At 44.2% G+C, this 21792-nt stretch overlaps 1 protein-coding gene across 1 annotated transcript in view; it reads left to right on the top strand.

Moving 5' to 3' along the window:
- Nucleotides 1–21792, top strand: part of TRHDE (thyrotropin releasing hormone degrading enzyme) — a 329142-nt gene that overhangs the window by 285464 nt on the left and 21886 nt on the right. Inside the window, exon 15 of the mRNA XM_048502230.1 lies at nt 1011–1118. Coding sequence (XP_048358187.1) covers nt 1011–1118 — 108 coding nt within the window. The remainder of the gene's footprint in view (nt 1–1010; nt 1119–21792) is intronic.

The following is a 21792-nucleotide window of genomic DNA, read 5'->3' as shown; positions in this document are numbered from 1 at the left end:
GCAGAAAAATGTCATAACAACAGAATAGAGAAAACTCTGCAAGAGCCAGTGTGATGCAGTGATTAGGGTGCTGGACTAAGACCTTGGTGATCCAGATTCAACTCCCCATTCAGATATGTAGCTTCCTGGATGATGTAAAGCCAGTCACTCTTTCTCAGCCTTACCTACCTCATAGGATTGTTGTGAAAACAAAAAGAACCACTTGCCCGATTTTCAGCTCCCTGGGGAAGGGATAAAAACAGACAGATGGAGAGAAATCACTCATGGTTCACGGAGGCCCGTTCCACATGGGCTAATAAAGACAGCTTAAAGACGGTAAAAGAACCATTGGGGGGAGGGGAGTTGGCATGGATCCCACCCCTAAAGCTAGTCAGGCCCGTGTCATTTCCCCCAAACCAGGTTTTTTGAGAATCACACTATCCGCGAGTCTTTTGAAAAATCCTGAGCTGGGAGCGGCCAGGCAGGAGGTGCTTTATTCGGCTGCGCTTTCCTTTGTTGAAAATTTCCCAGCTTACATCTGCGTAGCCACGCAGGTGCAAATGGTATTGTGAGACATCAACATGACTGTGGGGGTTCATTTGCGCATGCCTGCGTAGCTGCACATTGGTGGGAGGTAAATTAAAAGGCTCGCCTCCATGCAAAAGCACAACAGCAATCCACATTGTTTCTGAGGGCTCCAATTGCTGCCTACACGAATGCATGCGAACGCAAAAACAGGAAAGCGGGTTCCTATTCATTTGCTGTGTGGAAAAAGCCAGGCTCTCATTTTACGATCTACTGCTAACTACTTGCTAATATAGTTCATTAATTAACTTGGTAATTAGATAGTAGAAAATAGCAAGAATCCAGTAGCACCTTAAAGACTAGCAAAATTTCTGACAGGCTATAAACTTCTGTGAGTCACAGCTCACTTCATCAGATAATTAGGTATTATCACGTGGTACTTCTTGAGCATATTTATTTATTAACATGCCTGTAATGCTTTTTTGTTTACATTTTTTAATAACCAGGGAGTTACGCCGTGAAGTCATTATGCTGGCTTGCAGTTTTGGCAATAAGCATTGCCACCAACAGGCTGCAACATTAATCTCAGATTGGATTTCCAGCAACAGAAACAGGTAAAAGAAGGATTTTTAAAAAACAATTTTTTTTAAAGAACAGCTGCATGTTATGACTTGGGAATTCTGTAGGAAAAATTTCTGGATTTTAGAAGCATGAAGCTGAAGGAACTGCTGTATGACACCATTAGGATCCAATACACCCCCCCCCCCCCCCCACATCATCACTGAGAAATGTAGCTTATCTCTACAACCAGGAACAAGTTTTCTTTCCAGCACTTTTAGATTGCACTTTCACCATTTGGTTTTCAGGAACACAAATCTTATTATGAATGATTACATCACAGAGGTGATTGTAGAGTCCTGGAGATTGTTAAAAAGAATGTGAGTTTAGTAGCAATCTTTAAGTACCAACAAAATTTTCCAGGGTATACATATTTGTGAGTCAAACTCACCATCAGATAACATTTGTACCTGACAAAGTGAGTTTTGACTCAAAAAAAGCATATGCTCAGGAAAATCTTGTTGGTTTTCAAGGTGTGAACAGGCTTGGATTTTGTTCTACTATTCACGACTAATATAGTTATCCACCTTGAGATTGTTGTAAGTGTATGGGGTTTGTTTATTTATTTATTACTTATATTTATATCCCATTCTCCTCCTAAGAGGCTCACAACAAAATGATACAAGAATTAAAACTGTTAAAACCACAGTAAATCAAATAAAATTATAAAAACAGCTAATAATCATCCTGAATTAAATTTAGTGATGACCTACAGAAAACTGGTGGCAACCCAAGTAGTAACTGGGAAAACTGCCAGGTGAAGGGACTGGGTAGCAAACAAATGGAGAGGGGGACCCATGATCCAGCTGACATGCAGTTAGCCATTTAACTGGCTCTATCCTCAACTATAGGCCTGGTGGAATATCTCAGTCTTGCAGGTCTAATGGAACTAAGCCAGCTCTTTAATAGCCCAGGTCTCCTTCAACAGAGAGTTCCACCAGGCTGGGGCCACAGTCAAGAAGACTCTAGGCCTAGTTGAAGACAGCCAGATGACTTTTGAGCTAGGAACCACAAGTATGTTGTCTGCAAATGAAGGAAGGGCTCTCTGGGAAGTATTTTGGAAAAGGTGATCCCGAAGAGATGAAAGTCTGAGTCTGTTTAGGGCTTTAAAGGTAAGCATTGAGACCTTGAACCTGATCTGAAAAACAACTGGAAGCCAGTGCAGCTGCCAGAGCACAGGTTATATAAGTACTCTTCAAAGGGTCCTCATAAAAACCTGAACAGCTGCATTCTGGACCAGTTGCAACTTCTGGAGCAGCCTCAAGGATAGTCCTGCATAGAGTGAGTGACAGAAACCAAGTCTAGAGGTAACTGTTGATTACTGTGGCTGAGAGTGAAAATATAATTTACTCTCAGTCTTCAAAAGGTTCATGTAAGTTTATGATAAAGATGCATCTTTGATGGGGCAAATAAGATAAATGCTTTAGTGCTTGTAGATAACTTTGAGTGACTTGTAAGTATATCTTTTCATGTGAAATCTTCCTGTAGTTTTGCTTAAATAGTTCTGTTGGAAATGAAAAATACTGAGATTTGAGAAGGAAAATATATACTAGTAGTTTTCTTTTGCTTGCTTCTGGTTAGTTATGGTAGGTTCACAATTAATGAACATGCTTCCTGCTCTATGCAGTTTAGATATTCAAGTACTTACCTTATAGACTATTTTATAACTTTTGGATACATAAAATAAAGGAGTGTTAATTATGTACGTTAGGAATCATCCAATCATGGTTGATCTTTTAGAGTTAATAGAATGTGTTATCCCTGAAACGGTTAAAAATTCTCCACTATGTAGAGCATTTCTTCTTTTGCATGTTTCAAAATAACTAGACCAGTGCTGAATGAAAGAAGCATCCATGTTCCTAAAAAAAGGTATTGTATCAGCAAACAAAAATGAAAAGGGAAAATAGTGTGTAGGTACCTTGTAATTGCTTCTCCTTTTTTCTTACACATCACAGTTGTGACAGCAGGAATTGTAGATATTGCTTGAGGGCACAAGTATAAACCTCTGTTGGTGTCACTGTGTTGAAACCACTGGAAATCTCTGAAACCTAGATGATTATATGAAAACTAGCAAAGCCCATTTAAAATAAACATATTCATCCATTTAAGTATATATTGTGAATTAAAATATAATTGCTGAAATTCATCTGTAGTACTGTGCTGTAGAATCTGTTACTTTTAGAAAATTAAGATGTTTGCTGAAGCCCTTTCATGTGTGAAGAAGTACATTACTCACACTCCTTACTTATGACAGCACAGTGGCTCAGCCTAAAAAATTAAAAGAATTACCATACAGTCGGCCTGAGCCCAAGAATCAGCCTTGTTAACCTCTTTAACCTTTGCAATGCATCAGTTTTGAAAGGAAAACGTGCTGTATAATATATTATTCCTCACCGAGTTTTTTCTAAAGATAAGTCTTCTATGATTATATTCTGAGTAATAAAGCTAAAAGAAAATGTCGGGGAAGACAAATATTTTGTAAGCTCCCCAGGTATGATTCCAAAATAAAAAGCTGGGCTGTATGGAATCAACTGCAATACCCAAAGCATTCAAGCATTACTTTAGTCGTAATATTGCTCCTGAAAACCATTTCTTTGTAGTCAGGGCTTTGCATGCTTATGGTAACATTTGAATGTATTTTCCACATACTGTATGGTTAAAGGCCTCCCTAGAATTGTTAGCCCATTATGGTAGTGCAGCATAGCATGGTGTACAATATATTGGCTCATATGGCAAACTTATTCAAATCTTGCCATCAACTTTTAAAAGTCTCATTCACGTAGAAGTGTTTGCAGCCATACCCCTGAGATAATTGTTGGATCAGCTGCTAATAATGTACATAGGAAACAAACTTTAGGGAAATAGATTTGTTATTCTGATTACTGTGTTTTTCTCTAGCACACAGTACCGAGAAATATTCAACTACAAGTCTGGATATCGTAACAATTATTGCATGAATTTATCTAATCCTTTTAAAAGGCTGTTGATACTAGTACCTATCAAAACATCTTGGAAGACTAATTCTAATTATCTACTGCATGAATAAAAATGGTGAGAGAGATTGTTGGTATTGTTGAAAAACTTTGCACACAGTTTTTCCATTCACATTGCTTTTGTTTAATAAATGACAGTTCAGATAAACATACAAATCGTTAAATCACAAAGATGCAGTATACTTCTCTTAAGGTTGAAGGAATACTTGTACTGACTGCTGGGCACCCAAGTCCATGTAGAAGAAGAAGAAGACTTGGATTTATATCAGACTCAAAAGGCTGACAATCTCCTTTCCATCCCCCGCCCCCAATCCTGTGAAGTAGGTGGGGCTGAGAAAGCTCAGAAGAAGTGTGACTAGCCCAAGGTCACCCAGCTGGCCTGTGTTGGAGTGCACAGGCTAATCTGAATTCCCCAGATATGCCTCCACAGCTCAAGCAGCAGAGTGGGGAATCAAACCCAGTTCTCTAGATTAGAGTGCACCTGCTCTTAACCACTACACCACTGCTGTAGAAGCTTTCCCCAGCACACACAGCAGAGACTGTGAATTACATGTTTCAGATTCTCCCTCTGTTTCTAGAGTATGAAAACGGGATAATGCAGATCATCTGAAACAGTTTGAGGAGGATAAGGTGGCTGGGCACAGCTTTAACTGGATGACGAACTACTTCCCAAAATATCTGTTACTGGCATAATTAATAGTTGTGATCTTCAGTTATTTGCGTGGGTTTAGAAACATAGGTCTTTGTGATCTGTTTGCAGATAGATTGTCCCTCTGTTTGCAAAAGGGGTAGATTTCTATATCTTTTTGAGCTAGTGATATCTGTTTATTGCATTTTTATCTTGCTCTTACTCCAAGATGGTATATATGGTTCTCTCCTTCCATTTCATTCTTATAGCAAATCTGGAAAATGGAAATGTTTGTAAAAAAGCAAATTCATTTTTACTTTGAAACAGATTAAGCACCTAGTTAATGGCAACATAGGAATGTAGATAAGACAGAACTGAACCCAGTTGAAATGACTTCATTAGTCAAAGAACCAGACACCAGATTGAAGACATGTCAACACTGCAACTAATATTACATTCAGATTAACTGTAGAATATCCAAAGAACATGATGTTCATCCAAAGAACATGATGTGGGCTCTGTGCAGTCCTACTTGTGGGACTGCCCTTGTGCAGGCCAGCTGCAAAGCTTATTAATTAGCTTTAAAAGAGCTTTTAGCCATTAGATGAGTGCTCCCTCTACCCAGTCATTCTCCTGGACTATGTGATTTTCCCACCCAGGATCATGTGACCAGGGCAGGAGTACACTGTCCCTCCAGATCTCTCTTCACTGCCGTGTGGAACAGAGGTACTTTGTCTTCATGGTTAGCTGAGCATTTCTCTCAGTGCTTTCCAGCCTTTTTGTTGTTGTTTGTTTGCATTCATGCAGTTGTTAGCTATAGATTAGTTGACTTCTTTGGTGTTTAGTTTAGCACTGTTTTTTTTTTCATTTTCATTTGATTTTTGGGTTATAGTCTAGAACTTGTATTCTTGCTGTACCACTTTGGAAACAAGATAGCACCAGCTAAAATCTGCCACTCTTGCATTACTAACCACTTGCCAGTGGACAACAATTCAAAGTGTTTGCTGTGCCTAGGAGAGGCTCATGTAATTGCCTCCTGTAAGGCATGTGGATGTTTTTCATCCAAGGTGTGCAAAGACCGGGCGGCCTGGTTGGAGGTTGCTGTTTGTGAGTGAGCGCTCCAACCTGAGGCAGCTGACAAAGGCTTTTCCAGGGACATGGAGTCTGCTGCTACAGCAATTGGATGGTCACCAGGCCAGGTCTGTGTTCCACCTAAGAAGGCCAAGTGCAAAACAAGACACTTGAGTGCAGCTTTCAAGGAGAGCACTTGCCCCCTTCTTGAAGGGATTCACTCCTCACCCAAGGGCCCTGACTAACCTGGTTGCATTATTATCCCTTCCTTTTGGAAAGGGGAAAAGGCTCCCCCTTGGCAGACTAGATCAACCTCCTCTAGGCAGGCTTCTACCCCAACTTGTTACCACAGTGGAGGGCAGACCTGCTCAAGCCAAAAGAGGATGCTTGCCACAACAGCGATCCCTCCAGTCTTTGGGTGTAACATATTGTTCAGTCTCCCCTTCTAAAGCAAGAAGGGGGAAACAGGCACTTCTCCATTGAGCAAGAGGACATCTGGGTTCTGTTGATCTCCATTCAGGAAGGCAGGGGTTAATCAAAATTTCTCCCAGGCTCCTCCGCCTTCTGTAGGTCCGCCTTCTCTCTCTCGCTCTCCAGTTTGTTTCCCTGCCTCAGGAAGGACAGGCTACAGTGGCTGTTCTTGCAGCCACTGAGTTGATTTTTTCGTTAAGGGAAAACTTTTTCTCTTCTTCTTTTCTGTTCTGGCGCCGGAGACAGAGCTGGGAGCAACGCGAGTCCCCTGAATTTAAACGGCTCAGCGTTTTTTTCCTCCCGACCGGCCGCATTGATCGGCAGTCGCGTCATTGCTCCTTTTGGCGCCAAAAGGCGGCTGACTCTTCCTCCTCATTCCCCTCTCGGTCGGATCGCTGAGCAATGCCGAAACGGGGAGAGACTCTGCTGTCTTCAGAAGAAGACAGCGAGGATTCTTGCGGACGCCCCCAGCACGGAGCGGGCAACGCAGAATTCAGCCAGGAAAAAGCGACCGCAGCCCTCTCAGTGGGAGAGACGCGCCAAGCAGACGGCTCCCACCCGGCTGATTCTTCGCGCCAAAAAAGCGCGCGCAAACTGGCTGGCGGCCATGGCGGTTCGCACAATAGCCCAATGTACCCTGGTGTCCCGGGTCAGGGCTCTATTATGGCTGCACCACAACAGGAGGAGGAGTCCGCAGAGAGACTACAGGAGGGCGGTAAGCTCTCATTGAGAGAATTAAAATCTGAATTATTTGACTTTCTTAAGGGAGCTCTACAACAGGAAAGAGCTGTTATGAGGGAGGAAATGATTGAGCTTTACAGAGCTCAGACGGCCCCTTGTCCAGCAAGCCCCCCTTCCAGCTCCATAGGATCTCTTTCTAAACAAGTAATCAGAGACAATAAGAGAGCTGGTCCTTCTTGGCAAACCAAAGCAGCCCTTAAAAGGCCAAGATTAATTCCTGAACCCTCTGGGAGTTCTTCAGATGCAGAGCCACCCAGCAGGGAGGAAGGGGAGGTTTTATCAGACCAGGAGGATGCAGAGGATATGAAGGTTACTGCGCAATCCTCTCGCCTTTTCCAGATGGATGATTATCAATACTTATTGTCAAAAGCTGTTGCTGCCTTACACCTGGGGGAAGCACAAAGTGGGGAGGGCTCCTCGAAGCGCAAGGCCACATCTCTCCACAAGGGGGATGGGGAATTTTTTCCTTCCAACCCTAATGCCAAGAAGGTTTTTCCTTTTCCGGAATATTTTGAGACACAAGTTATTAACCAATGGGAAAAACCAGCAGCCAACAAGCGGTGCCCCAATTTCTTACGCAAGTTATATGATTTACCTGCATATGCTAACAATATTTTACAAGTCCCCATTATAGATGGCCCCGTAGCTGCGCTGCAGAGCTCAGGCCTAGTATCCAAGGATGGCAGAGGACAGATTAAAGATTTTCAAGACAGAAGGTCAGAGCAATTTTGCAAGAGAACTCATGAAGCAGCCGCTATGGCCATCAGAGCTTCTGCTACTGCCTCCATTGTCTCCAGAGCATCCATCGTTTGGGCAAGGAAGGTACTGGAACTTCTTCCCCCTACGGAGACCAAAGCCATAGAGGGAGTTAACAGAATGCTAAAAGCTGCCAGCTTCGCTGCTGATGCTACCTTGGATTCAGTCACTTTTTCAGCCCGTTCTATGGCTTCTGCAGTTGCTACTCGTAGACTATTATGGCTGAGAATGTGGCAAACCGATTGGAGGTCCAAATCTATGGTTTCGGAGTGCGCTTTTCAGGGCGAGAAGCTGTTCGGGGAAGACCTTAAAGAATTCTTAGTAGACCCCAAGGAGAAGCCTAAACATCTGCCAAAGCCTTTTCGTGCCTTCGACAGAAAACAATCCTCCAACTCCAGCTTTCGTCCACAACAGGGATCTAGTCAATTCAAAAGAGACAACTTTCGACGTCCTTACTGGAACCAGAGTCGACAGCAACCCAAGAAGGGCTTCCACTATAAGAAGAACACAGGCCCCGAACGTTACAATCAAGACAATCGCCAATCCAAAGCATGACGTCAAGCACTATGCAGTGGGAGGAAGACTCCTAAAGTTTTGCCAGGCGTGGCAAGCCTCCCACACAGACGCATGGTCTCTGGAAATAGTAAAATACGGTTACGTAATAGAATTCCTCTCTCTTCCTCTACCACGTTTCATGATGTCTCCAGTATCCAAACTTCCAGAAAAAAGATTCAGGAAACTGAAAGCTATTTCCCATCTCCTAGAAATAGAGGCGATAGAACCTGTACCAGTAGAACAGAGGGAGCAGGGAGTTTACTCTATCCTCTTTACGGTGCCCAAGAAAAATGGGGAGTGGCGTCCAATTTTAGACCTAAAATACGTCAATCAATTTGTCAAACTGAGACGTTTCAGAATGGAGACCCTGCGCTCCATCGCGGACTCTCTCCAACCCAACGAGTTCCTCACCTCAATCGATCTGTCCGAAGCTTACTTACATGTTCCCATATTCGAGAGCCATCGAAAATTCCTCCGGTTTGGTGTAGGAAAAGATCATTTCCAATTCCGGGCTCTCCCGTTTGGGCTCTGCACTGCCCCAAGGGTTTTCACCAAACTACTCATCAATCTAGTAGTCCTACTCAGGGAAAGAAACATCAGGCTACATCCCTATCTCGACGACATACTGATCCGGTCAAGTTCTCGGGATCAAGCACTAACAGACGTTCAGGAGACCATACTATGCCTAGAAAAACACGGCTTCATAGTAAACAGGGAAAAGAGCTCCTTGATCCCGCTACAGAGACTGGAACATCTGGGTTTCATAATAGATACCCAGTCATGCAAGATTCTAGTCCCACTTCAAAAACAACTGATCCTGAGGGAAAAAATACATCAGATTCTTACCAAGAACAAATGCTCGATTCTCAATCTTGCCAGTTTGATGGGCTTACTGATAGCCTACTCCGAGGCCATTCAGTGGGGACGATTCAGGTCCAGACCACTCCAGAGATTTTTACTACCTTTTCAGGAAATTATCTCCAACAAAGTGCATCGATTAGTTGTCGTCCCAAGACCGGTCAAGATCAGTCTCCTATGGTGGACAAGAAAGTCCAACCTAAACATCGGAAGAGTTTTTTGGATACCCTCCACCAAACAGATGTTTTCGGACGCCAGCCTTCAGGGCTGGGGAGCGACACTAGAGGGCATTCCAGTTCAAGGCACTTGGTCGAGAGCGGAAACCCGTCTTCACATCAATGTATTGGAACTACGAGCAATTCGTCTTGCCCTCAAATGTTTTCAACACTTGTTGGTAGGAGCCCACGTTCTTGTACGGACGGACAACACAGCAGCCAAATCGTACCTGAACAGACAGGGGGGCTCCAGGTCGGCAGACCTACAGAGGGAAGCCACTCTACTGTTCCAATGGACAGAGACCCACATATCCTCCATCCGAGCCGAACATATCCAGGGCAATCTAAACATTCAGGCAGATTGGTTGAGCAGGCAGTGCATACACCCAGGAGAATGGCACCTGAAGGAGGAGATTTTTCATTGGATCTCTCGAAGATTGGGAGTTCCAGTACTGGATCTCTTTGCCTCCAATCTGAACAGACAACTTCCCAGATTCATCTCTCGGTTTCACCACCCGGAAGCGGAAAACACGGATGCCTTATCCTCCAGATGGCCTCCCGGAATTCTTTATGCCTTTCCTCCTTTTCCCATGATCCCCAGACTCCTACGGAAGATCAAGGAGGAACAAGCGGACGTCATTCTTGTGGCACCCTGGTGGCCCAGACGCCCATGGTTCACCAACATTTTACAGATGTCAGTACACAAACCCTTACCTCTCCCGCTTCACCAAGACTTGCTCAGTCAGGGTCCCATTTTTCACCCAGATCCAAAGCGGTTGAACTTGACCGCCTGGAGATTGAAAGGCGACAATTAGTGTCTAGAGGTTATTCCACAGCCGTATTAAACACTATCCTAGCTTCAAGAAGGCCTTCCACCAAGAGAATCTATAACACCACGTGGAAAGCTTTTGTCAGATGGTGTTGGCGAAAAAAGGTCCCGCCTACAGAACCCAAGATCAGTGACATCTTAGCCTTCCTACAGGAGGGCTTGGAATCTGGTCTTAGAGCCAATACCCTTCGCAGACAGGTGGCAGCACTGACATCAGTACTTCCTAGACTGGAAGGTTTTGTTCCTACTTCTCACCCACACATTGTCAGGTTCCTCAGGGGAGCCTCCTTGAAAGATAGACCAGTCAACCACCATTTTCCAACGTGGAGGTTACACACTGTCTTACATGCACTTACTACATCTCCCTTTGAGCCCATCATGGACATTCCGTTAAAACACCTCAGAATGAAGGTAGTCTTTTTAATTGCCATCACTTCTGCCAGAAGGGTTTCTGAGCTGGCAGCACTTTCAATCAAACCCCCACTATGTGTATTCCACAAGGATAAGGTGGTCCTGCGTACGGACCCTGCGTTCATTCCCAAGGTTAATTCTACATTCCATAGACGACAGGAGATATTCTTACCTACTTTTTGCCCAGATCCAAAACACCCTAAGGAGGCATATTGGCATAAGCTTGACGTCAGGAGAGCCTTGAAGGCCTTTCTGATTAGGACCCAAGAGTTCAGACGCTCAGAGTCCTTGTTCATTTCGATAGCTAACCATAATAGAGGTCAAAAACTTTCCTCCCCCGCCATTAGTAAATGTCTGAGAGAATGTATAGCCGAGGCATATAGAGTACAGAAAATGGCAATCCCAGTTGGGATTACGGCTCATTCTGTCCGTAATGCTTCTACCAACGCAGCCTTTAACAATAACGTGCCCGTGGCTGAAATATGTAGGGCAGCGACGTGGTCTTCTCTTTCCACGTTCGTTCGACATTATAGGCTGAATGTCTACAGTGCGGCCGATGCAGACTACGGCCGCAGAGTGCTACAGCACATCATAGGAGAAGATTTCGACCCCACCCTTTAAAGTACTGTGACACTGCTAGGGGAGGACACCCAGATGTCCTCTTGCTCAATGGAGAAATAACATTGGTCTTACCTGTGAAGGAGACTTCTCCATTGAGCAATTGAGGACATCTGCCCACCCAAAGGGACTCACATCCTCTCCGATTTTTTCATACCATTGTAAGTTTCTTTTTCTTGCTGTAGAGAATTTTATCTCTCAGGGATCAACCCTCCGTTTTTTACTGATAAATTTTTTAGGTGTTATCGTTCTCTAGTTTGTTGTAGTTTTTTCCTGGACTAGTTAACTCCTACTCTGTCATGGGAGGCCGTTTGCCCGGGAATTTCTTTATCTACAAGTTTGTTCTTCAGTCGTGTACTGCTTTTTGGAGAGACCAGAACTGGAGAGCGAGAGAGAGAAGGCGGACCTACAGAAGGCGGAGGAGCCTGGGAGAAATTTTGATTAACCCCTGCCTTCCTGAATGGAGATCAACAGAACCCAGATGTCCTCAATTGCTCAATGGAGAAGTCTCCTTCACAGGTAAGACTAATGTTATACTCGCCTATCCCATCAGTTGGGGAGGTCCACTTATCCTTGGAGGAGGAACATATGGACTGGGCTTCTTTGTCCTATGTACCACAGCAGTCTCTGGAGAGGCCACATTTTTCACCACATCCCCTGGGCATCTGGCAATACACCATTTTTTTCTGCAGGCATACCAACATGGCTGACAGTGGAGGGCCTGGCTCAGTTTATTACAGAGAGGTGTCAGCCTTGGGTGCGGCTAACAGGCATGACTGGTCCAGGTTCAGCCTACCCTCCCTGAGATTCGTTCCTCTGGCTATCCTATATTCATCTGAGTCACAGAGATGTTCTGGGGAGGTCTCGGGCTCTTAATCTGAACTGCCCATGATGACTCCTTGGGGAGCTTGAGACAGTGTTCAGACTGGTCAGAGGCACACGAGAGCTATTTTGATCAGCTCATCCAGGTGGCTCAAGCTCTGAATGTTACCTACGTTCATGAGGTTCTAAAGATGGCAAACCCAATCATGGACATTGTAGAGGAAGTCAACCCCTTGCAGGTCAAGCTGCCAGATCTGGATGGTATCCTCCACATAGCTACAGACATATGGATAAGCCGGCCTCGGGGTCAGCCTCCACTAGAAAGACTAAGAATTTTTATAAGTTTCATGACTCACTCAGACTTCTTTTACCAACATCCTTTCCCTAACTCCTTGGTGGTTAAAGCAGTGCCTGTCAAGTCTAAATCAGGGATGGTGCTAGTGTCGTTGGATAGGGACAGGAGGAAATGGGACACCCTGTGGCATCATATGTATTCCATGGGTGCAATGGAGCTCTGGGTTGCGAACTATTCGGCCAGGATGGTGCAGTATCAATCCTGTGGGGAAAATTGCCCCCTCCCTCCATTCAATAGCATCCAACGGGATGCAGTAGAGTCGCTACACCTCCTACAGGCAGAAGGTACAAACTGGCCAAATCACAAATTAATGCAGCCAAGCATGTCACTGATGGCTCCGCCAGTGTGGTTGCCTCCAGCATGTTCATGCATCACCATGCATGGATCCTTTCCTATACCTTGTCATAGGTTGTAAAATCCCAGGTGGAGGACCTGCCATTTGATTGGAAGCAGCTATTTCCTGAGAGTACTAATGATGTGCTGCATGGTCTTCGAAAAGACTGGTTGATGGCAAAATCCCTGTGGATTTCACAACCAGCCCAAGCGAGTAGCTCCTTGTCCTGTCCGAGGTATGGCTTTGCATCAAATACTATCTAGGCAAGCAGTTTAAATATAGCTCCTACTTCCAGTATGGGCAGCAGCAACAGGGTGGGCAATACAGGCCTAAGCCTTCCCAATATAATAAGTCCAAGTCCCAGCCAAGGGCAGAGGAAAAAAAGAGAATGGGTCCCCTCAGAGGATGCCTTCTGCGAGCCAAAAGTCAGGGCATGACTATGTGATGCTATTGACAGTTTGCAGTTTGATAATTGTTTACTCAGCTTTTTACACAATTGGTTGTTATTCTGTTCAGGCACTTGGGTACTATTTGTCATTAAAACTTGTTATTTTCTGGAGTTCCTTTCTGTGTCCTCTGTCTTCAAAGGTTTATCCTATTTTTCCCAGTTCTGATGCCTTGTGTCAAAGATGACCATCCTTTTAAATAAGGGCTGTATCTCTAAAGTGCTCCACGCTTCCCTTGGGATGGGCTTTACTCAGCTATTTCCTTATACAAAAGAAGGGATGGTAAACATCACCTTATCCTGGTTCTCCAGGGTGTGAATAACTTCATTACCCCTAAGAAGTTCCTCATGCTGTCTATGCCTGATACTATCCCCTTACAGAGTAAGGGTGGCTCGTTTGCAGTAATAGACCTGAAGGATGCTACAACAACCCCTTCTCACTCTGAGGAGAAAACAGAGCCTTCAGGAAAAATGGAGGGAAACTCTGTTTATGGGGAATGGATTTGAAATCGTACAGGTACTACCCCTTTCTGACAATCAGTCACACCCTGGTACTGGTTGAAGTTTAAAACAAAACTAAATTTTATTTACAGACTGGTTTAGCTTCTCAGATGGAACAGAGAGGTTTCAAAAGCATTTTAGGTTTCACAGGTAGATGTTTCTTTCTTAGATGTTACAGCACAGTTTTCAGAACAGATTTATTCATCCACAGGTGCCTCTTGAGGGAAAACTCTCCACCCGCAGTCAAGCACACTCCTAGTTCACCCGCCCTTTATCACCAAAAGGGAATGATCATTAACTTTAGGAGGACCCCCACATGAAGTTTCCCTATTCCAGAGATCCAGGCTATCTAACCTATAACAAACACTGTTCCTCCCTGACAGTCTGAGATTAGAGGAAAATGGCTCCCTAGCCTTCCTCTCCCTGTCTCTTACTGGCCTCACTGCCACTAGACACAATCTCCAGACTGAAGGAACTGTGAGCTGACATGATCCGTGTCTGACTCTTGAATCTGCGTGTCTCTCTGCTCAGTCTCAGTTCCCCAACAAGAACCACTGACAGGCTTCTTCGTGCTTTTATAGCAGACAGCACACCCTATCTGTGGCTACCAGCTATAGCCTTACAGCCTAGCCAATCAGGTTGCGCTCTGGCTGTTACTGTAGTGTTTTGCTCTGACTAACTGCACCATTGCAAATTAACCCCATAAGAGGCTAATCCGTCACAGGTGTCTACTCTCATTTAGCCATCCATGTTAATTGGTGCAAATACCTGAAGTTTGCTGTGGGTGACCTTGTTTATGAGCTGTGTACTGCTGTTTGGTCTATCATCTGCCCCAAAGATCTTCCCTACAGTAATGACAGTGGCAGTAGAGTACCTGTCCTTACAGGCCTGCACCATTTTCCTGTACTTGGAAGACTGGCTCTTTGTCTCCCAACTGGCAGTCTGCAGCACCAGATAGCTGCCACTTCGCATACCTTTCAAACCCTGGGGCTTGTGGTAAATCACATCAAATCCAAGCTACAGCCCACTCATAAGACTGAGTTTATTGGCACTGTTTTAAACTCAGAGAAGAGCTGTGCCATTCACACACACACACACCCATTAAGAGGGCTCAGGTGATTCAAAGCCTGATGACCAGATTGTACCATAATCACTTTCAGAGACCTGTCACCATCCAACAGCTGTTGGGTTTAATGGCCTCAGTAAAATCCATTGTCTGCTTTTCCAAGGCTATGAATGAAATTCCTACAGAACTGGTTCCTTAGGGCATTCAAAATCAATGTTGACCCACAATGGCTGGTTAACATCATAGGTTGTCTCTTCCCAGGTATCCTCAAATCCCTTTAATGATGACAGGAGGATAGTAACCTTTTAGAAGGCTTGCCCCATGGGGCTCCCACTTCCTCAATTCTGGTGAACACTGATGCCTCCTTCCCAAACTGGGGAGGCACACTGCCAAGGGGACTCTGGTCTCAACACTAGTCTTCACATATTAACCTACTCAAACTCAGAGCCATCAGACTCGCTCTGGTTTCTTTTGCAGGTCTGCTTCAAGGCGGAGACATCTTGATGGCTATGATCAACATAGTGGCCAAATATTATGTCAACCAAAGTTGTGGCATTTCCTTCCTTTCTTTGTGCAAGAAGGTGTGCAAGATCTGGGAAAGAGCCATCATGCACAACTTCTGCCTATCAGTGATCCATGTTGCTGGCTTTTCTAACACCTGTGCAGACAAGCTGAGCAGGTCCTGCAAGACCCAGCATAACTGGGAGGTGGCAGTAAAGTATCTTCGGCCAGTGTTCAATACGTCAGGGGAACTGATCATAGATATGTTTGATTCAGTGATGAATGCCAAGTGTCCCTGTATTGCACTAGGGGAGGAGTGGCTTGAACTCTCTGCGGGGATGCATTCCAGATCAGTTGGTCAGGACCACTGATGTTTGTCTTCTCATCCTTGCCATTGATACTCAAGGTGATTGCCAAGTCAGACAAAGCCAAGCTCATTTTGATTGCCCCATTTTGGCCCAGGAGGCCATGGTTCAATCCCCTGTGGACCCTGTCCAAGGGGAAACACGTGTTCTTAACCCTGAAAGCCAACCTCCTGAACATGAAGTATATTTTGCACCATGATGTAGCCTCCCTAAACCTCATGGCCTGGCTCCTCACTCCCTGACAGGTTGGCCAGATGAGGTTCTGACAGTGTTGGTGACTTTTACCAACTGAATGGGCTAGATTTGTGGTTTAGGCAGAATCTCAAGGGTAGTTTAGGCAGAATCCCTAGTCCTGTCCTGTTGACAAGGTTTTTTCCTACTTATTGTCCCTTAAGAGCTCTGGCCTAGCCAACTCATCTGTTAAGATATATTTGGCAGCAATATCTGTCTTCCATGATCGGGCTGGCACCCGGTTGCTGTTTTTGCTTCCTTTCTCGAAGAGATTCCTTTAGGGGCTGAAGAATATATTTCCACGTGTTAAACACCCTATTTCTCATTGGAGCATCACATTGGTGTTAACCCGTCTCAACCGTGCTTGCTTCAATCCCATGATTTCATGCCCTTTGCAATTTTTATCCTACAAGATGGCCTTCTAGGTGGCCATTATCTCTTCATGCAGAGTTTTACGGGCCCTATGCTGTGACCCTCCATTCAGTTGTTTTTCTGGACAAGAAAGTTGTTTTTCTGGACAAGATTGTCCAAAGGCCTAGCATGGAACATTTGCTTAAAGTGGTGTCCCACTTTCACCTCTTGCAAGATGTGGTCCTTCCAGTGTTTTTAAAGGACACTCAGTCTTGTGAAGACAAGGCAATGAGGAAGATCAACTCTGGATCATTGCTTAGTACTTCAGCACCTCATAGAGAAGTATGCTTTGGGGAGAGACATTTTGATTGCAGTGTTCATAGATCTAAAAGCAGCCTTCGATTTGGTTGCCAGAATTAAACACTGAAATAAGTTGCAGGCTACTTCTATTGATAAGAGATTTCTGGCTCTTATTCAAGTTATACATAACAACAACATACTTAGAGTTAAATATAGTTAAAATGGCCTTTTATCAGACCCATCAAACCATACAAGGGAGTGAGACAAGAAAGCCTGCTTGCCCCATTGCTGTTTATTTTTTATCTGAATAACACGGTGGATTCCCTGAACAACCTAAAGTTCCACCTCCCTAAAGTGGCTAACCGCACATTTCTGTTCTGTTGTATGCAGATGATGTCATAATTTTGTCAAGAACACCAGTAGGTCTGAGGAGAGCCTTAAGCAAGTTAACCTTCTATTGCAATCTGTTGTCTTACAGCAATAGAGGCAGCATGTCGTTTCAACCAGTGAGAGAAGCAGGGAGCAACTCTGCCGTCCTGTTTTCTCCCAAGCCCTTTTATTGACAGTTACAGGTGGAAAAACAAACAGGGCATGCAGGTGGGGGGAAGCACAACACAATGGACGGGGCAAAGAGCATGGGTTAGAGCAGAGGATTTGGTATCTTGCACGTACACATATTGGGGCCAGAGAGTCTGCAATGTCAGCAGTTTTCTTCGAAACCACCTTTGGAAGGAGAGGTCAGTCGGGGGAGCGTGGAATACCCTTTTCCGGTGGTGTGCCACCATACTCGAGCGTTTCCCAGGCACTCAGGCCCTCCAACATCTCCTCTTTTTCTTTAATTTTTAATGGGATGCAAGTAACTAATTTTCAGAAAGCCAAGACCCTTGCCTTTGGAAAACGGCTTAAAATACGAGACTGGCAATTGCAGGGTGGTATGATCAAAGTCCTCAGTATCAAATTCTTGGACTGCAGGGAGGTTCTCCAGGCTTCACAAGCTAAATCACTCCACCATAATACAGTGGCTGTTGCTGCGGAAAGGTCTGATAATGGTATCCTGAAAGTCTATAAATCTTGAGGTAGCTCTTGCATTCTGGCAGCCCTTACACTTTTTACAGCTAAATCAATCTCACAGCTAGTTTATGGGTCCTTCTTGGGTCCCCCATCTTTCTAATTTGGACCACTGGAAAGAGTCCCGTCTAAATTACTTAGGTCCCTACCTCAGGTGCCCAAAAGTGTTTCTAACACATGGATTAGACTAGAAACTGGCATACTAAGGTAGAGTAAAAAATCTGTATATTCTCAATCTGTAAATGGCTCTCAGTTTACCTTAACCCTCATGGGCTGTTCCTATTAACCTCCAAGATAATTTCCAATCCACCTGGCACAGAGCTGTCTTATGCATGCTTCAAAAAATGGGACTCTCCCCCCAAACCCTTGTAGAGCTGGAGCTTGAACAAGCAAGAGAGTTATTTAAACAAAGAGTTTTCAATTTACAGTGACAAACAGATCCAGAGTGTGGTAAAGAGGTGGAGTTCACCATCCTTAAAGAGTACAGTTGCAGAGGTGTCTCCCTGCAGAAAGTGAGCAGAATGGGAGATACATCAACTAAGTCAGGGGTAGGGAACCTGCAGCTCGAGAGCCGCATGTGGCTCTTCTGCCCTTGCACTGTGGCTCCACGAGCCGAGCCGCTGGTCCCATCCTTGCCACATCCATGCGCTTCTCAGAATGAGCGGAGTAAAAGGTAAAAAACCCCAATATATACAGTGTTATCTTTATTTTAAATGTCAAAAATTATTTGTGGCTCCAAGTGTTTTCTTTTCCCATGGAAAATGGGTCCAAATGGCTCTTTGAGTGTTAAAGGTTCCCTACCCCTGAACTAAGTGGATTCTTTAAATTACATTTCAGCTGTTTATTTTATGTAAAACATTTATTAGCTATCCTTCAACCATACAGGCTCAAGGCTGCTTACAATATAGATAAATTACTAAAATAAAATTAATTAAAAATTGAAATCACAGTTTAGAACAGTTAGTAAATTAATCAAATGTGGTCCTTAAAATAGTCTTCAACATAAGCTGCCACTGTAAAGTCCATCTTTTCTATACCCACCAAATGTGCTTCTTTGATTAGTACCATGGCCATATGCTTGTTAGCTACAAATGCTAGATATACTAATTGATCTATCAGGAGATACTTGTTAAGTTTAGTTGCTGATAGAAAATGGACAAGTACCTGTGTTTATTAAAATAAACCCAAATTTCCACTTAAATGCCATTTTGCCTGTACTTAGAAACGAACTAAAATATACTACAAGGAAAACATTATTTGAATCTAAATATACATGCAGTAAAGTAATTATTTATTTATCCTCTTCCAGGATTGATTAATTTTAGGGGGAAATGTGGATACATTATTCAGGTGTAAATATAGTAATACTATTTTAATAGAAATTAGTTGCTTCAATTAGTAAATTAATCATCCTTCACAACAATGGAATAGAATCTTACAATCAAATCAATAAAGCTGTTTTGTAGAAAGAAGAATATGCTGAGTACAACTTAATCAATTGTTTAGTGTTGTGAAAGAAGACCCAGGGCGGACATCTAATAGGATTAAGGATTCGCATGATAGCAAATAAATGCAAGCTTTATTGTTTAGGCATTAAGAAGCCAGTTTGCTTTCTTCATTTTTTACATAGTTTAGGAAAGTAAATGGTCGTTTAAAATTCTTTTGCTTGTATATTTATTTATAGACTTTATGGGTATATAAAAAGTAGTTTGATTATTAGAGATTAGAAGGTCATAGTCCAAATCTTGCAATGAAGCTTAAATGTTTCATTTCAAATCTGATAAAATACTTCTGTCATCATTTTGATGGGCTGCTAGCTGAAAGTACATAAAACCAAGATGCAGTGTTCCAAAACTGTCTATAGAATAGTAAAAAATTATGGGAAAACATCATGGTTGTATCAACAAAAGATTTGTTGATACAATCATGATGTTCTCCCATATTGTTTTATGGGAGAGAGGCTCAATCATACTGCCAATCCATTGAAATCAGTGTTATCTACTCAGACTGGCAGTGGCTGTTCCAGATCTCAGACAGGGTGCTTTCACATCACCTGCTGCCTGGTCCTTTTAACTGGAGATGCCAAGCGAACAGGGACGTAGGTATAGGGCATGGCCACGCCGCTACAAGCCCCACCCCTGGCCTAGCACTTATAAAAGCAGCTCTCCGAGGTCGGGGATAGCAGACTCACCTGCCCTGCCCTCCCCTGCCCCTCCCCTCTGGGCAGAGGCATAGAGGGAAAATGGAGCCTGGTGCAAAATCGGGGTTTGCCCCCCCCCCACCAGGCAGCCGCTGTGATGCTGGAATCCACCCCCAAACAGCATCACTTTCAACGGTGTTTAAACTAGAGAGCCCAAAATCTCCTTTTAAATCCACCTTAAAGAGAGAATCTGGGGTCCCTAGTTAACAACATTGAACGTGATGCTGTTTTGGGGTGGATTATCCCCCACCCTGAAACAGCATCACTTTCAATGTGGCGTAGTGGTTAAGAGCAGGTGCATTCTACTCTGGTGGAACCGGGTTTGATTCCTTGCTCTGCCACTTGAGCTGTGGAGTCTTATCTGGGGAATTCAGATTAGCCTGTGCACTCCCACACATACCAGCTGGGTGACCTTGGTCTAGTCACAGCTTTTCGGAGCTCTCTCAGCCCCACCCACCTCACAGGGTGTTTGTTGTGAGGGAGCAAGGGCAAGGAGATTGTAAGCCCCTTTGAGTCTCCTACAGGAGAGAAAGGGGGGATATAAATCCAAACTCTTCTTCTTCTTCTAAACTGAGGACCTCAGATTCTCCCTTTAAATTCATGCTGAAGGGGTTGGATTTAAAAGGAGAATCAGGGGAAATTTGGGAGGTGCCTGCTGTCAGGGGTGCAATTGTTAAGCTAGCAGCACCAAACTTTCAGGGTATCTTTAGCAGTCTCTTCTAATGATACCACCCAGGTTTGGTGAAGTTTGGTTCAGGATGTCCAAAGTTGTGGACCCTCAAAGGTGTAGCCCCCATCTCCTATTAGCTCCCATTGGAAACAATGGGGGATGGGGGCACCCCCTTTAGGAGTCCATAGCTTTGGACTCCCTGGACCAAACTTCACAAAACCTGGGTGGTATCGATAAGATACTCTCCTGATAGTACATCCCAGGTTTGGTGAAGTTTGGTTCAGGATGTCCAAAGTTATGAACCCTCAAAGATGTAGCCTTCATCGTCTATTAGATCCCATTGGAAACAATGGAGGATGAATCACCCCCTTTGGGAGTCCATAGCTTTGGACCCCCTGGACCAAACTTCACTAAACCTGGGTGGTATCAGTAAGAGACTCTCCTGATGATACCTGCCAGGTTTGGCAAAGTTTGGTTCAGGGTGTCCAAAGTTATGGACCCTCAAAAGTGTAGCCCCCACCTTCTATTAACTCCCATTGGAAACAATGGAGGATGGGGGCACCCCCTTTGGGAGTCCATAACTTTGGACTCCCTGAGCCAAATCTCACCAAACCTGGGTAGTAACATCAAGAGAGTCCCCCAAACAATCCCTGAAAGTTTGGTGCTGCTAGCCCAAACAATGCGCCCCCTGCAGGCCAAAAACCAAAAAAGCACTAAAATGTTTTAAAAACCCACAAACAGAGGGGCAGAGCTTCGGACATGAATGGGGGGGTTCAAACCCGAGAACCCCCCCCACCTACATCCATGCAAGCGAATACTCTACCACTGAGCCACAGCCTGTCCCAAGGATTAGTGGTAAACAGTAGAGTCACTACTTCACTGAATTAGAATTTTGGCATTCAATGCATGCTACTGTAATTACAGTGTGGCTGTGTGACCTATATGAGGAATTGATACTGTGGATATAGTGCATTCCCTTGTGAAATGAAGACATGGTGCGACACTTTATAGCTACCAATCTACTGATTTATAACTTGAAAGACCTTGATTAATTATTTTTTTTGCAATGCAGGGAAAGCTTTATTCTTTCCAGAACTGCTATTGTTTTCAGTAAGTTCCATATGGTTCTACTACTTCTTCTGGTAGCTCTCAGTCTTGGAAGTGACAATTGCCAGAAACATTGGTGCTATGCCAGTGGCATAACAAGGGGGCATGGTGCAGGGGAATGAAGCCCCAGGGACCAATTCTTTGGGGGTGCATTACAGGGCTGAGCCCTCCCCCTTGCAACTCCTCCTCAGTCCCAAACTCCCCTTGG

This window comes from Sphaerodactylus townsendi, linkage group LG06 (assembly GCF_021028975.2).
Source record: "Sphaerodactylus townsendi isolate TG3544 linkage group LG06, MPM_Stown_v2.3, whole genome shotgun sequence".
Classification (NCBI taxonomy): domain Eukaryota; kingdom Metazoa; phylum Chordata; class Lepidosauria; order Squamata; family Sphaerodactylidae; genus Sphaerodactylus; species Sphaerodactylus townsendi.
Note: the sequence above shows the minus strand (reverse complement) of the source record. Positions and strands in the feature narration are given on the sequence as shown.